Here is a 15,411-nt window from a genome sequence, read left to right as displayed (position 1 = left end):
CCAGAAGTGCCCTGATGCTGTAAAAACTAAGCACTTTTTCACTGTTTGGGGTTTTTTTTTAATACCTTTAGAAAGCTGAAATGCTACTGAAAAATTACAGGCAGAAACAAATTTTATCTATTATGACCACTGAAAGCACTTAAATCTCTAGATTTCTGTTCATCTTCAGGCGAGGCATCAGAGCACCACTGCTTTTACAAAAGGGTGGGGCACGTGCAGTGCTGCAAGTAGAAGACTTCTCTCTCTCACTTCAACGCTTTCCTGGAGCTGAACTTGGGAATGGTTTCCCATGCACCCCATGTGCACAGTTCACTTCTCCCACCTGCACAGTAAGGCAGGGAGGCTGTGGAACATGTTTGGGTGAAGTGTTGGCACTGCTTAGACTGTCTGACAACTGCTTATGGTGCTGATTCAAAACAGCCATGAGCATTTTCCCTCCCTGACTCCTCTCACACTGGCTGCACAGCTTCTGTGGCCACACACAGTCTCTCCTAGAGTTCAGGTGAAATGAGGAAATACTATTTTTTTGCCATAAAGACATAAAAATGTACTCAGAATATATTCAGTTTTAATTACTGCAAGGCAGGAATGCTTCCCATCAACACTGCCAGAGCTGTATGTATCTTTCCTTCATTCCATCAATTATTTACCTTCAGTTTTAATAATACAGTTAAGGGTACTATATATAGCTTATGCTCTCTCAATAAATCATGCTTGTGTGTCTTCATGTTTATCCTATAAAATTATAAGTACCAACATGCTTGCATGGATTTGCTAAGCAATTCTAGCAATGAAATTTCCAGCAGTGCATGTCTTGGAGTCTTTGGTGGTAAACTCAAATATTCCTCACTCAATGAGAACTATTTTATGAGATTTTTAATGAAGTTTTTTTAAAATTTTATTTTATGATGTCACCATTCTTTTCACAAGTCCCAACAAACTATTTCATCCCTTTCTTATACCTCTGTGCTGTTTTAAAACCCACAAGAGCTGCTCCCTTTCCCCTGCCCCTTCCAGTAGTGGAGGAAACACTAGAACACTTATAAATTGGAATCACAGTTTACTGAAAAATTGCAATAACAATAACAACATTAATAAAAAGAGTGTACAAAAGAGAGAGTTTTTTACCCACAAAAGGGTATTCACCACGAAACAAACAAAAACATTTCTCAAAGACCACACCCAGTGTGGTTTACCAAGGCAAAGGCAAAATGATGACTAGCCCGGCGCTGGGCAGCATGGTATATATGGGAAAACAAAAGCAGAATGTTGGAAAGGCTTGCAATTGAACTTTCCCCACTCAGACCAAAACCAATGGAAGAACAGGGACAAGGCAAAACTTTGTGGGACCTGACAGGTCTCTGAAGCAGGTCAGAGGAACCTCCTCCTGGGCCTGACTTTGCGGGAGTGGGACTGGAGAGCTTGGTGGTTCCAGCAGCAGCTCCAGTGGCTCCTGCGGTCACAGCAGCTGCGGCCTGGGCTCCACATGGCTCAGTTGGGCTCTGCTATGCTGCTGCTTTCTCTCCTTTCTTTCTCTCAGAAAGAGCTCACAGCTCTTGGGCTCACTGGTGCTGTCTTTGAGCACCAAACCAGAAAAGCCACAGCTCCGAGCATAGCAAAAAATGGCCGCCACCCTTCCACTTCCAGCCCCTGACTTCCACCTGATCCAACCATGCTCTGGCCATGACATGAATGGTATGAAATTATACAGTGCTAGAAACTCTATCCATTTCCTCTATAACCATGATGAACTCATCACAGTTTGACATGACTTTTTGACCTACCATCAAACCCGAGAAATCCACACAGTATCTAAGGGCAACGCACACAAGCCACTTTCCCCATCCCATAAATCCAAGGCACTTTAGTACATGAGATCCACAATCCAGGCTCAGTCCATCAAACTAGTCCTTCGGTTGCATTGCTTGAAACAGTTCTCCTGTTTGGTCAGCAATCTCCTTCATCTTCTGACGAGCCTCCTCTATGGTGGTAGTGGCGTTATGGACAGTGACACAGCATTCTCCATCCGCTAGGTTTAGCATCCCACACACTCCATTCTCTTTCAACAACAACATATCTAGGGCCAATCGGTCCTGCAAAGCCTTTTTCGATGCCTGCTGGGCCTCCACATTCGGTTCTCCGAGCGAATGTCCAGTCCAGTTGCTTAACACATGGACTTGCCTAGTTAAGTTCTCCAAGATATACTTGTGCTGTTGGACAACTCCACTGGATACAAAAAATGATTCTAAGTCTAAAGCAACATTTTGTCCCCAGGTATAATAGTCAGGGACTTGAACCCACCCTTTTGCATCTGTTGGATTGTGGATTTCTCTCCGCGCTTTGTTGTTACGATAAAGTGTATAATTGAACGTTTTAGATGGACACATGGTAGGAAACCCAATAGTACACTGCAGTCCAGCCATATCATACATGTTCAAGTGGGAATACATTTTCCCATCTGAACATGCCCATACTGTTCCCCGTGGAGCTGGGTATTTGGCTTGTGAACACTGATACAGATCACCTTGGGGAACTTCCTGTGCTTCACTACTTGAATTCCAGACCCTGCTTCGGTCAGGGCCATGTGTAATGGGAATGCCACAGGATAGCGCTGTCTCCGAATTTTCATAAGACCCATTGCATCGGGTGTCTTGGTTTAGATAGCCATAGTTGGGATAATCCCAACAGGTACACATGTCCCGAATAAAAGTTCTCAGCTCCGAGATGTACCAGGTTTCTATAGGCTCACCTGCTCCTGTGGTACAATCTAATACACGGGAACAATTCAGAAAGGAGGTGTCTGATTTATTTTGGGCAATGCTTCTATGGTTCCTCACTTTCCAGCAGATGCTCTCTCCATTAGGTAGTATGGTCTGATGGTCCTTACAGTCTGATTTCTCCACTTCCCATTCTACTATTTTCCCAGTGGGGGCTCTGGAAGCCCATTGTAGGGTAGAGACAGGGTCAAAGATTTGTTTCAGAGACCAGGCCCACTCGTAATTTGTTCGGTTAACTTGGTACACAGTTCCTGGGTTATCAGGGATTTGTATACACCATCCTGCATCCCAATGTAAATTGTACTCATGTTCAAAAAACCCACCCTCAGCAGGAGAATCCCACCATGGCACCATGGTGCAAGGGATAGAAGTGACATTTTGCAATGTCTCAGAAGGGTTGGTGTCTAATGACTGGTAGCATGTCTGATTCCATAAATGGCTCCAGGTAGAGTCACGTGGGAGCTGGTAAAAGGCGTTCTTGTATTCTACCCATGTCCCATTTGCATCCCGTTGTTGTCCTTCCTTCTGGTCTAGGAAATGGGACGCAACCATTCCCCAGGTAGCATTTCCTCCTGTTTTTTTAAGATTATCCAGTTCTCTCGTTAATATTTCCGAAAAATTTAACCAAATCATCATAAATCTAAACCCCTCTGATTCAGAGTTGGGGAGGTTAATACATATTCCTTGATTTGTATGATTCCAAATATGCATAAATCCTTGTATCAACTCCCAAGCTAAATTTGGTTCAGTACTCTGATTCTCAGTCGCTTGAGATAAAATCATACATCCATAACATAAGAGTAAAAACTTTTCCCACACCATTTTTTTTCTATTAAAAAGGCAAAATAGGCTTAGAAAAAACAAACTAAAAAATACAGAAAATGATCCGTCCACTCAACAGTTGAAAGCATAGGTCCAGCAGTGCATTTCAGATAATCTGTAAAACATATACATGCATAAAAACAAAACATGATTAAAAGGAGGGAACAATCCACCACCTGGCACACAAGTTAAGTGGCTTTTTTAAGGTCAGAGGTACCAATCCCACTCTTGGTAATTCTGCCAAAACCAGTTGTCCTAGGCAATGAAGAGGATTCTTCTGTTCCAGGGAGCATGGGTGGGGATTGAAGACAAAAGCCTGGGAGTTATGGGCACCCATTAACTCCCCAGCAGCTACTGTCTCTATATACTCCACGTGACACCCTCTTGCCCATTCAGGTTCAGGAGGTTTCAGGTTCCTCTTCAAGTCCATTGGTGCATTCAACAACCTCATTTGTCTGGAGGTAGTATGGAGTGAAAAATCCACCAAATTCCTTCATCCCACTCTGAACCACTCCTGCAGTAAAGTGACTACTGTTGGATTGGAGGGATTGGGGCCATGCAGATAATTAAACCACAGCTTCAGTCCCTTCACAGTGCTGTGCCCTACTGCCTTAGCTTGAGTGAGTTCTGACATTACTTCCACCCTGACTTCAGGAAAGGCCCTATATAGAGCTGCCAGGTCTCCCAGAGGCCTTTTCCATGTCATCAGCGAAGGGATGCCTCCTACAAGGGGGGTTGTTTCTCTAGCGCTATACAACACTGGCCACAGACTGAGATGACAGTGTTACACAGTCCCCAAGTGACAGGTCACCCTCTCTTACCAGCTCCCTTAAAAAGATCCTTAAATTCCTGAACAGTCTCCCTTGACAGGTAACCACTCTAGCAGATGGTTCCATTTTTCTTCTGCCTTACTGCCATATCTGCCACATGGGTCAATGAATCTACCTGATTATTCAACAGGTGAGCCAGATTATCCCTCTTCTGGTGGGCAGGATTCCATCCCACCAAGAAACACTTTTGCTTAACAAGTTCAGGATGCCTTCCCATTTCTCTCACTGCCATATTGGCAACTCAATAGACTTCCCACTGGTTTTGTTCACAAAATGGGAGCCAATGGGCGCATCCCTTAAAAACAGCATAGGGGTTTGTATAAACATTGGTTCTTTAGTGTCAGCCTCTAATAATTACCCTGCACATGGCTAGCAATTCTCCCATCCGAGCACTTTCTTCTCCTCTTGTCACAATTCTGTCCCCTGAACCAACATGCAGGAACTTGCTCAGTATTTCCCTCTCCTTTGGAGGAAGCTTCAGTGAACCACACACTTTTCAGGTGGGGCTCAACTTGAGGGGTGGGTTTTATAGAAGGGAGCACTCTGGGTGCTCCCTCCTCTGTCTCAGGCATATGGCAGCGATGATGTAACTGTTCATAGTGTCTTCTTACTGCTTCTCCCTCCGCAATCCCCACACCAGGTGGGGTTCTGGCCAGTACGGATTAGAAGACCTTGAAAGGTCCCACTAGAATAATTGGTTCTTGCCATATGACTTTTTCAGCTCCCTGTAGAGCTAGACTACCCATGGAGGCACTTCTACCAAACTGAATAAAGTTTTTAGAGCTGTGCAAATAAACCCTGACAGGGCAAGTTGGACCCTTAGGTCCCCATTGCCACATATGCATTGATCAAACATAAACTGCAAAGCCCCATTCGATATGAAGTGGACTGTTGGGTGCATTGGTCTTAAAACCTGATATAACCTAGCCTTAAATATTAACAATTTTAAGAATTCTGCATGGACAGGGGTCCAGTCACAGGTGGACATCTGGTGTGTTAAATCATTATGAGGGCAGGCTATGATGGAGAAAGCCAGCATGTGTTTTCTCCAAATTACCAGCAAGGCAAGGGCACACTGTAGCTCCTTCTTATATCCAGGAATTTCAATTTGCTCAAGGGAAGCCAAGGTTTTGGGGTGAACACACATAGTTCCTCCCTTCCACCATACTCTCAGAAGCTTTACTTCAGAAGATGGGGGATGCACCTTTTCTGCTAAAATCTGAAAACCTAAATTTTTAGGGTGAGTAATTATCTCTGTTTGGGTTTGTCCTACTATTGTGGAATTGGGGCTGCCCACCAATATATTCCAAATGTATTAATCTGCTTTAACTCCCTCTACAAGCACCACTACAGAGCATGCTTTATTCTCCAGATCCCTGCATTAACATCCCTGGAGGATGCAAAAGACTGTCCGCATAGATTTGGACAATGCACATCCTGACTCTGTTTGCTCTCCTTCTCACACAGATGTCCCAAGTGAAAAATGTCTTTCTTCCTGATGGGGACCTCCTGCTTTAGTTCTCTTTCCCTGGCCCATTATTGGCAGAAGCCATGCTATTTCCAAGCATCTTCATTTGCTCTCCATGCCAGTTTGGGGTTGAAACACAAGGGTGGGATTTACACAGACTTCTACCTCTGTGCACATGACAACTCATGACACCAGGAAGGCACCTACTCCACCTCCCATTTATCAGACAAGAAAATATTGGTGATATAACTCCCCACCTCTGATTCCCAGAGCCTCAGACCAGCAATCCATTTCTCATAGGCAGAAAGTAAACTGTTTGCAAATACATTTCATGCTTATTTCAGTCACTGATCAGCACTAATGCTGCAGACTTGGCACCCTCCCACCCTCAGTATGTTGAAATAGTTTGTGCATATTTGATTTCTTCCACTTTTAAAAACCCAGAAAGACTCAGGCATGATTTATTGAGAAGTTGAAAAGGAAAGCAGACTTGGAATTTTAAAACTACAGTTATCTACCATAGGGATAGGTAGAATATATGAGAAAATGCAAAGCGTGGAAGTAAATCTCTGCCCCAATCTCAGACAAAAACAGAGTTCAACCATTGTGCAGGCACAGCCACTGCTCTGAAGCCATGGTTTCACTTATACTATTACCAGAATTGATTGTGAAATATGTGGGGAGAAACGTTGTGAGAAAGATGCTCAGACACAATATTTACTGCCTGTAGAATTTATGACCTACACTTGGAATATTTATAGTGTTTTCAGGAATCTCATTCTCTACCAAGGCTGGATAAGTGGGATGCTCTTGGTTCTAAGAGAAAAAAGGGGGCCAAGATGTTTTACATTTGTTTATTGGTTTTATGCAAGAGCTTGGTGTAAAACCATCAACCAAAGGCAGGAAGGCATGAAGGAGCTCCCTGCTAGGGTACCTGGCTACTATCAGGGAAGTACACCTGGGATCTCACTGCAGCTCTGACTGATGCTGAGAAAGCAGAAACATCCCCTTCCAGCTCACTCTCCTCGCAACTGCACAGTAAAAAATGAAACCTCCACAGACAGCTCCTTTTTTTGTGTGTGTACTCCTAGCATAAGCACACACCTACTTGCTGTTTATTTATGGAGCTTGCTGCCACAACAGGGCTCCCACAGCCAGACTTCACTTGCTCAGACCCTCTTTGATATCCATAAGGAGTGCAACATGCATCCCAAACCAAGTCTTCTCTGCCCTATCATCACAGGCTTCAAAGCCCGAAAGAGGAGGATGCCTGCTTTAACAGGCACAAAACACACTGTTGGAAGCAAAGGCTGCTGCTTAGCTCTCTGCAAGAAGCCTCCTCCACACAGAACTCTACATTAACTTGTCCAAGTCTCTCCCTACCAAAACACGTAATCAAGAAGTACAGCACATCTTCAAACTGCCCTTGTTTCTCTGGAAAACTGTCAGCACAAGAGGACAACTAAACAGCCATTGTTAATCAGCTTGGATCTTCTTCCAGGAACCCTTTCCTCAAAGCCTTTGCTTCAGTACACCTGGGACCTGCAGACAGAATGAATGTAGGGAAAACCCTTTGCTTTCCTCTCAATGTACCTTTTCCTGTCTCCCCTGGAAGCCATTGTAGCACATTAGCAACACCCCCTTGGCCGTCAGGAGCCGCCATTCCTGCCCACCAGAGCTCAGACAAAACATGCAGGACAATTAACAAACTCCTGAGGATCAGCACTAACCTCAGCACCCTGCAGCCTTGCTTACCTCCAGCCTTGCAACTGGCTACTTAAAAGCTCGCCAAACACCATCTGTTTGCCCAGAGGGACCACCAGCCAGCATAAGCCACACACTGAGATAATGTCCTAGGAACACAGGTAAGGGATGAGAAATGCTCTCCAAGGTCCCCGAGCACTTCTACACTGCACACCATATCAACTGGTATGTGCCCACACTATCATCTGCTGTTGTACACCCTGTCTATATTAAAACCCTCACAAAAGATTTTCCTGTCATGGTCTGGACCTGCCGTGGTCGCTGTCTGAAAAACCCACCATCTCTGCAGGAAGTTTTACAGGCGTGGCTGGGACGAGAGATCACAGTCAGACTAAAAGAAAACACGAGAACAGAAGGCAGTAAAGCCACAAATTGCTTCGAGGGCCAAGATCCACTTCTGAATCAACCAACTTTAGTCCAAGTGTGAGCCTGGGCAGGAAGCTCAGTTATGACAGTGAGGGGCCCTAAGCACCAGTGCAGCACCAGTGTGTCACAGCGAATGGCGTTTACTTTACAGAGAAACGGAGCTTCACAATGCTCTCCCAAATGCCTTCGAGCAGCAGCGTTTAAGCTTTGAGGCCAACGCTGCCCCGCTGGGCCGCTGCTCAGGGCAGCCCGGGCCGCCACTCACCTGCGCCGGCACCGCGCCGCTCCGGCCCCTCCGCCCGCGCGGGCGGTGCTTCCGCCGCGCCGCCGTCACTTCCGCCCGCCGGGCCGGCCCGCGCTGCCGCGGGAGCTCCCCTCACAGCGTTGAGCCTTCATTCCGGCTTTTGACGCGCTCATCACGGCCCTGCTTCCCGGCCCCGTGCTTATGGCTGCCCGCTGCTCCCGCCCGGCCCGGGGCTCCTGCAGGGACATCCCGCCGCCGAGCCGCGGCTGTGGGTTCGCCCTGCGCTCGTGCGGCCCGAGGCAGCTTCCCCGGGCGGTCTCCCTGGGTCCCAACACCGGCCATGCATCCCGCAGCCAGGGCTGCACACAGAAATGCATTTCTGTCAGCGCAGGAGCTGTGCCTTGGCATTACCGGAGGCGTGGCCGTGCCCGAGACCGGAGGTGTTTGGGGACAGCAGATGCATAAAGCTCTGTGAAAGTGGCTGTAATTTATTATTTATGACTGATTGCTTGTTTGTAATACGTGTCAAGCTTTATTAGAAACTATGGGAGAGCTGTCGGGATTTGCACGAGCTCTGATTTTAATGTTGTTTATTGATTTTAATGCTTCGTCAACTTTCAGCCTTTTTTCTTGGGAAATGAATTCTCTGAGCATGAGAACAGGCACAGATCCTCACTGGGTCTTGGGCTGGAGCAGGTGGGATCACTGCTTGGGAAGGACTCACTGCAAGGTCTCTGATGGCCATAGGAAATGAAGCACTGGGGGTTTTTATCCCTTCAGAAAGCTGTGATAGTAAAGCAAAATTACAATCAGAACCAAGTTTTACCCGTTATGGTCATTGAAAGCACTTACATCTATGGAAACAAAGATAATCCTTCATCCCATCAGCAGCCACTCACTCTTAACTATACTGTCAGGGAAACAGGACTGTGATTAACTCATGAAGAATTGGAATGAAAATTTCAATGTTTTAAACACTGGGAAGCAAACGTCTCTCTCACCTTTATGTCTTCTGATGAGCAGCCATGTTCCTGACATGGTAAAGTTGACACCTGCACTATTTTAGGTCATTGAGCACTCCTTGAAGTAGGAATCCATTTGAAGATGCCCCATTAGGTGTCTTACATAACCAGGAATGACTGTGATGCTAACCTTATGATCAGACATATGATTCTGGCAGAGGTGTTTGAACAGTTACTCCTGTTACTCTGGTGTGCTTATAGATGCTTCTAGAAGGAGGAATAAATAGATCTTCTCTTAATTACATTTAGAGATTTGCAGAAGGAAACCTCGAGAGTGTTTGGAGTGCTTCTCCAGAGTTGCCCTGCCAGACTGTAGTTCATCAGCTGGTGGAGCTCTGCTTTGCACTCCCTGAAGCAAAAGAAATCATATTAAAGTCAAACTTACTTCAGGAATAGCAGTGCCTGACAAGAAATGGAGTGTCAAATTCTCCATTTCACTGAAAATAGCTGCTACCCTACCACCACCATCTGCCACTTAATATTGTTGTTTCCAATTTATGCTGGTTTGGGATGCAAGAAATACTTTGAAATAATTGTGCAGGTTTCTTGCAGTTAAACTTCAAGAGCAGCAGCTCTTTTCTCATCCTTTTTCTGTGGTGCCACCCACCATCCTGATGGCTCCAGGATTCTGTTGCTACCACAAGTCTGGCTGATTGAAGTGAGGAGTTTAATGTGCACCTTGTTGCCTTTTGTGATCATGGCTTCTGGGCAGTAAAGGTCAGGTAGGTGGGGCTTCTCCAAAATCTGTTGAAATCGACAGATTGTGCCTCATTGAAGGAAAATGAGAAACCAAGGTTTTCGTTTTTGCACTACTCATCTTCAGGCGAGGCATCAGAGCACCACTGCTTTTACAAAAGGGTGGGGCACGTGCAGTGCTGCAAGTAGAAGACTTCTCTCTCTCACTTCAACGCTTTCCTGGAGCTGAACTTGGGAATGGTTTCCCATGCACCCCATGTGCACAGTTCACTTCTCCCACCTGCACAGTAAGGCAGGGAGGCTGTGGAACATGTTTGGGTGAAGTGTTGGCACTGCTTAGACTGTCTGACAACTGCTTATGGTGCTGATTCAAAACAGCCATGAGCATTTTCCCTCCCTGACTCCTCTCACACTGGCTGCACAGCTTCTGTGGCCACACACAGTGTTTCCTAGAGTCCAGGTGAAATGAGGAAATACTATTTTTTGCCATAAAGACATAAAAATGTACTCAGAATATATTCAGTTTTAATTACTGCAAGGCAGGAATGCTTCCCATCAACACTGCCAGAGCTGTATGTATCTTTCCTTCATTCCATCAATTATTTACCTTCAGTTTTAATAATACAGTTAAGGGTACTATATATAGCTTATGCTCTCTCAATAAATCATGCTTGTGTGTCTTCATGTTTATCCTATAAAATTATAAGTACCAACATGCTTGCATGGATTTGCTAAGCAATTCTAGCAATGAAATTTCCAGCAGTCTTGGAGTCTGTGGTGGTAAACTCAAATAGTCCTCATTCAATGGAGATACTTTATGAGATTTTAAAAGATTGTCAGTCTTCTCACATGCACTGAAAATCTCTCTCATCCCCTTCTTCTAGCTTGCCACAAGTCAGCTTCACATGACTTTCTACAGCATGATTTTGGTCTTCCAAAGCAGAGAAGCAGAGTGCCTACAGCTGAATGCTTTCTCTTTGGATTATAACAGGAAGGGATCAGAACTACAAAAACAATATGGCAATGGCCTTGGTGGGATTAGAAAGGTAAATCTGCAAATGTAGCAGTATAATCTATGTTGCAGAATGATAAATATTAAGATGAGTTGTTTAAAGAGCAGGTGACCATGGAAGCAGGTAATTACTCTGCTGAGAAGACAGAAACTGAAGTTGAGAACAGAGCAGCTGGAGATGAGCATGGTGAGCAGCACACAGGTCTGCTGGTGAATGGAAAACAAATTATCCTAAGGGATCAGTCCAAGATAAAAATCTTACTTTTGTTAGCTTTTTTTAAAGCTGATGTACTTTTGGGGTGGAACCCTGGCATTCCATGACAGCAACACTTCACTAAGTAAAGGGCATCCCTGGGTCTAGGTGAAGCAGGGATATTTAAAATCAAGTCTCTGCTTTTTCACCAATAAAATCTACACACCCATGCTCAATGTGAAGTGATTTAACCATGTGAGAGTAAAGGATTGTGTATTTTGAAAACCAAAAACAGCAGAGTATTTACTCATCACTAGTAATGCATCTGCCGAACATTATGTTGTCTTTTGATAGTTAGCGTGGGATTTCCTCTTTGTTGTTTTTTTATCAGTTGTTTCTATAGAAATGCCATTTTTATCAGACTAGATGAAAATATCCTGAAATAACACACCTCTTCAGCAAATTCAGATACTTCTTGCTCAGTCTATATATTGTATCCCTATCATACTGGGTTTTCCTCTCCTTGTTACAATATCCAAATAAAAACCAGTTAAAAGCGGGTCACTGTACATCTGGGACTCCAGAGAACAGACTCCTGTGGAAATTGGAATGGGCAGTCAAGCAAATGTATTTCTCAAGTCAGGTAACTCAGACATTGCCTCTGAAGTGTATTACAGGTAAAAATCCATATTTGCACAGGTGGTGAATGCATTGTCATTGGTCATCTGCTTCACAGAAGGCTTAAATGAAAATGGTGTCTTGAGCTGACCCTGCCTGACAATGCCCTCTGCCTCTGCTGTCAATGAGGAAAACATTTCTGAAATCCAGCTTCTCTGGGCTGAGGACAGTGTCTCCCTTGGCTGCTGCTGTGGGATGTATCTGACAAAATCTGAGTGACGTAGTCAATGCATTCAAATCCACTGTCACAGACTTTAAAGGAAGCCTGTCAAAGTGCCTAAGCCTGAGATTTCAAGCAATTTGAGACAGTTTAAAACACTGGATATGCTCACGTGATTATCCTCCATGGCAAATCTCCTGAAGAGCTGGCTGTTTTATTGGCATTAGAATTTGTTCCTTTCTTCTTTTCAGGTTATTTACTGTTATACCATGAGGAAAACCTTTACACCTCAACAGGATGAGAGTGATGTGTACATGCTTTACCCAAAATCCATCTGTACTAATCAGCATATGTACTGAAAGGAATGGCAGGGGAAACTCATCTCTCCCAGGCTTCAACTCTCACACCTTGGGAACAGAAAGCATGGCTTCTGCAATGCTCTTGCTTCAAGGAGGGACTTTTATGAGGGCAGGTAACAATAGGACAAGGTGAAATGGATTTAAACTGACAGGAGGTATGTTTAGATTAGATAGTATGAAAAAATTATTCACTATGAGAGTGGTGAGGCACTGGAACTGGTTGCCCAGAGAAGGTGTGGATATCCCATCCCTGGAAGTATTCACGGCCAGGTTGGATGAGGCTTTGAGCAACCTCTTGTGAAAGGTGTCCCTGCCCATGGCAGGGCAGGTGGAACTAGGTAATCTTTAAAGGCCCTTCCAGCCCAAAGCCTACAATGACTGTGAATATTCGATGTAGATGCCTGCACAGCAGCAGTTCCTACTGCCAGTGGAACCAAGCCTGAAGTACTCAACTCTAAATAGCTGTGCTAATGCAGCTACCTCTGCCAAGAGTTTTTAACAGTGATGATCACAATGTCCTGATTATTTAAGTGATCTGGCAAAGCTAACTGCAGTCACACAGAGTCGGGTTTTCACCTTCATCTTTGGAAATGTAAAGGGCTGTGATGGGTAGCTGTGCCTTGTCTTCTTAAGTACTTTTCCATGGATCTTTATTAGGCCAGAGCAGGTTTCCCATTTCCTTAGGAGTGATGTGAAAAGCTGTGGATTCCCAGAGGAGCATGCCAGTGGCATATATTTCTGCTTCTCACATGGCAACACGCTGCTTCACCCAGCTTTCTGTTAGGGTGACAAGCAGCCTAATGAGAAACAAAAGGACAGCTCAGCAAAGTGGAAGAGACACCTGGAAGAGAGGTATTCTAAGGAAGCTACCAGAACTATGTTGTTATCACATGAAATATCTAATGCCTTGAGGTGGTTCTGATACATAGTGCTTCATCACTTTAAAATTCTTTTGCTACCATATAAATAGAAGAAATTACTTTGTCAGTCTTCTACAGGATAGGGGCTTGCACCCTGTATTTCCAGAGGCTCAGTGCTTGTGAGGTTTGGTATATGCATGGCAGCAGGACAGGACTGTTCTCTCGCTGGTGGTGTTTGGTGATGGAAGTGAAGTCAGCAGAAAGCTTCACCTGTACACACTTTTCTACCAGACTGACATGTAGGCATCTTTCTAGAGTACTTTCTTATGCTTATTTTTTGCCTGACAACAAGTCCTCTTCAGTGTTGTGGGTTAGTTTTTTTTAAATTTATTTTCAAAGATATTTATAGCTGTTGTAATCTCTTATGACAGAGAGATGCCTAAATCAGGAGCAAAGAAGATGACAGTGACCCAAGTAAAGCTCACTGGCAGAGAATGCCCCTCCTGTTAGTGGCAAGTAGTACCATACCATTAGCAACAGTGATATTTAAAAGCCCTTTTCTTGTTCAGCACAGTTACAGGAGAAATGGCAGAGATCACTGCAGTGCTTGCTCAGTGTCACCATGTGGGAGCATTGATTGCTCAGGTGCCTGTGTTGCACCTTTCCATTATGGTTTGTCACTGACAGCCATGCTTTTTAAAAGTCTATTTGGCACAGGACAGCAGCCCTGAGTGCTGGCAGACTGCCTTCTAGAGACGTACAGCAGCAGCAACTGCCCAGCTTTCTCCCCATGGGAAAATGTTGGAAATTTTCCAAATTATGGACTTGGATCTGGAACGACACTGACCAGATGGCTGTTTTGCATCAGAAGTCATGAGCTGTGGAGGCTAATGGGTGGATTTGAGCTTCTGAATTCAACTTGGGAAAGAAGTTGACCAAGCCCCATGATAGTTACGTATTTCCTGATAAGAATGAAAGGTATTTCCTCATCTTCCAGCCACAAATGCAATATTTTGGTGCTTGGAGCTGTTGGTGATTTGCTAGCCTAGGATTCCTCCTCTGGTCAGCTGCTGTGCCTGAGAACCTCTCTTTCTTATAAAAGATAACAAAATATTGAAACAGATTCTTTCATTGGTATTCCCTTTGACTTACAAAGCCCCACAGTGCTGTGGAGGAAAAATCTGGGAGTTCAAATTTCTCATGACTGTCCATAGCACTCCATTAATATTGAGATGTCTTTACAGTATTTGTAAAAAGAGTTTTGTCCTCATTTTGTCCAAAACATTTTGTGAAGAGAACCTGGCTAGCATTAGGCTGAGCTACCAAGTCCCACTGAATAGCAGGGTGCATCAGCTCAGGCTTGGAATGACATGAGCACCAGCCCCAGAGGATACTGGTGGACTATCATAGACATGACCTTTTGCTGCTGCCTGTTTCTCAGACTATGTCCAGTTTTGTGCAGGTCTGTTCAGCACACCTGGAACAGGAAATGTCAATTCCTGCAGGAAACAACACCCTTGTGCAAAGAGAAGGGCAGAGGCACATTTAGATCCCTCAGATTGCCCATGGCCCTTCCTGTCCTATCTGGGATTGAGAGTATCTGTTCCATCAGTGGAGGCTGATGAAGAAGAAGAAAAGAGATGTTGGATTCTGCTTCAATGCAGCAGAGGAACAGCCTTTGCTTACTCCTAAGTGCTTCTTGGGAGCAACTCAAGACAATGCTGTGAGGGAAGATTAAACTCTTGGTGATAGGGAAAGAACTAGGAAAGATTTCTCAGGACTTAGAGGTTGAAAAATCTAGGAAACAAGTTGAGAGGGGTAGTGATTGTTCAAATATTGGAAAGAGCACCTCGGAAGGAGTAAGATAAGGGAAAGAGAGAAATAGGAGACACATGCCAAATTTGAAAGACACAAGCCAGAGAAATAGATGAGAGGAGAGAACATTTCATTCTGAAAAGAAAGAGCGAATGTCAGTGCAAATTCTGGCATATCTGTGCAATGTGGCAGTTACATTACTAAATCTAAAGATTGAGCATAGGCATCACTGCCACCAGGAACGAGATGGCAGGAGACAGGGCACAGACATCTGAGAGAACAGGAGGGAAGCAAAAAGCTTGAAGTGTAGATGGGCTGTTAAAACTCAGCCCCCTCAGAACACCA

The 15,411-nt window shown here is 44.6% G+C and overlaps 1 protein-coding gene and 1 long non-coding RNA gene across 2 annotated transcripts; one reads left to right on the top strand and one right to left on the bottom strand.

Annotated features, from left to right (window-relative positions):
• Positions 1–1,043: 1,043 nt before the first annotated feature.
• ERV3-1 (endogenous retrovirus group 3 member 1, envelope) lies at positions 1,044–8,348 on the bottom strand. Its single transcript, XM_033063599.1, has 2 exons — positions 8,293–8,348; positions 1,044–3,714 (listed from the first exon to the last, which is right to left on the bottom strand). The coding sequence occupies exon 2, from the start codon at positions 3,597–3,599 to the stop codon at positions 1,905–1,907; it is 1,695 nt and encodes a 564-aa protein (XP_032919490.1). The 5' UTR covers positions 3,600–3,714; positions 8,293–8,348; the 3' UTR covers positions 1,044–1,904.
• Positions 8,349–9,053: 705 nt separating this feature from the next.
• LOC116997547 lies at positions 9,054–12,608 on the top strand. Its single transcript, XR_004418199.2, has 3 exons — positions 9,054–10,015; positions 10,874–11,035; positions 12,284–12,608. It is a non-coding gene; the product is annotated as an uncharacterized LOC116997547 (long non-coding RNA).
• Positions 12,609–15,411: the final 2,803 nt, after the last annotated feature.

Source organism: Catharus ustulatus, chromosome 6 (assembly GCF_009819885.2).
Source record: "Catharus ustulatus isolate bCatUst1 chromosome 6, bCatUst1.pri.v2, whole genome shotgun sequence".
Classification (NCBI taxonomy): domain Eukaryota; kingdom Metazoa; phylum Chordata; class Aves; order Passeriformes; family Turdidae; genus Catharus; species Catharus ustulatus.
The sequence above is the reverse complement of the archived record's forward strand: the minus strand, read 5'-3'. Positions and strand labels throughout refer to the sequence as shown.

Coding starts and splice junctions, on each gene's coding strand:
- ERV3-1 (XM_033063599.1), bottom strand. CDS start 3,599: ATGGTGTGGGAAAAGTTTTTACTCTTATGTTATGGATGTATGATTTTA.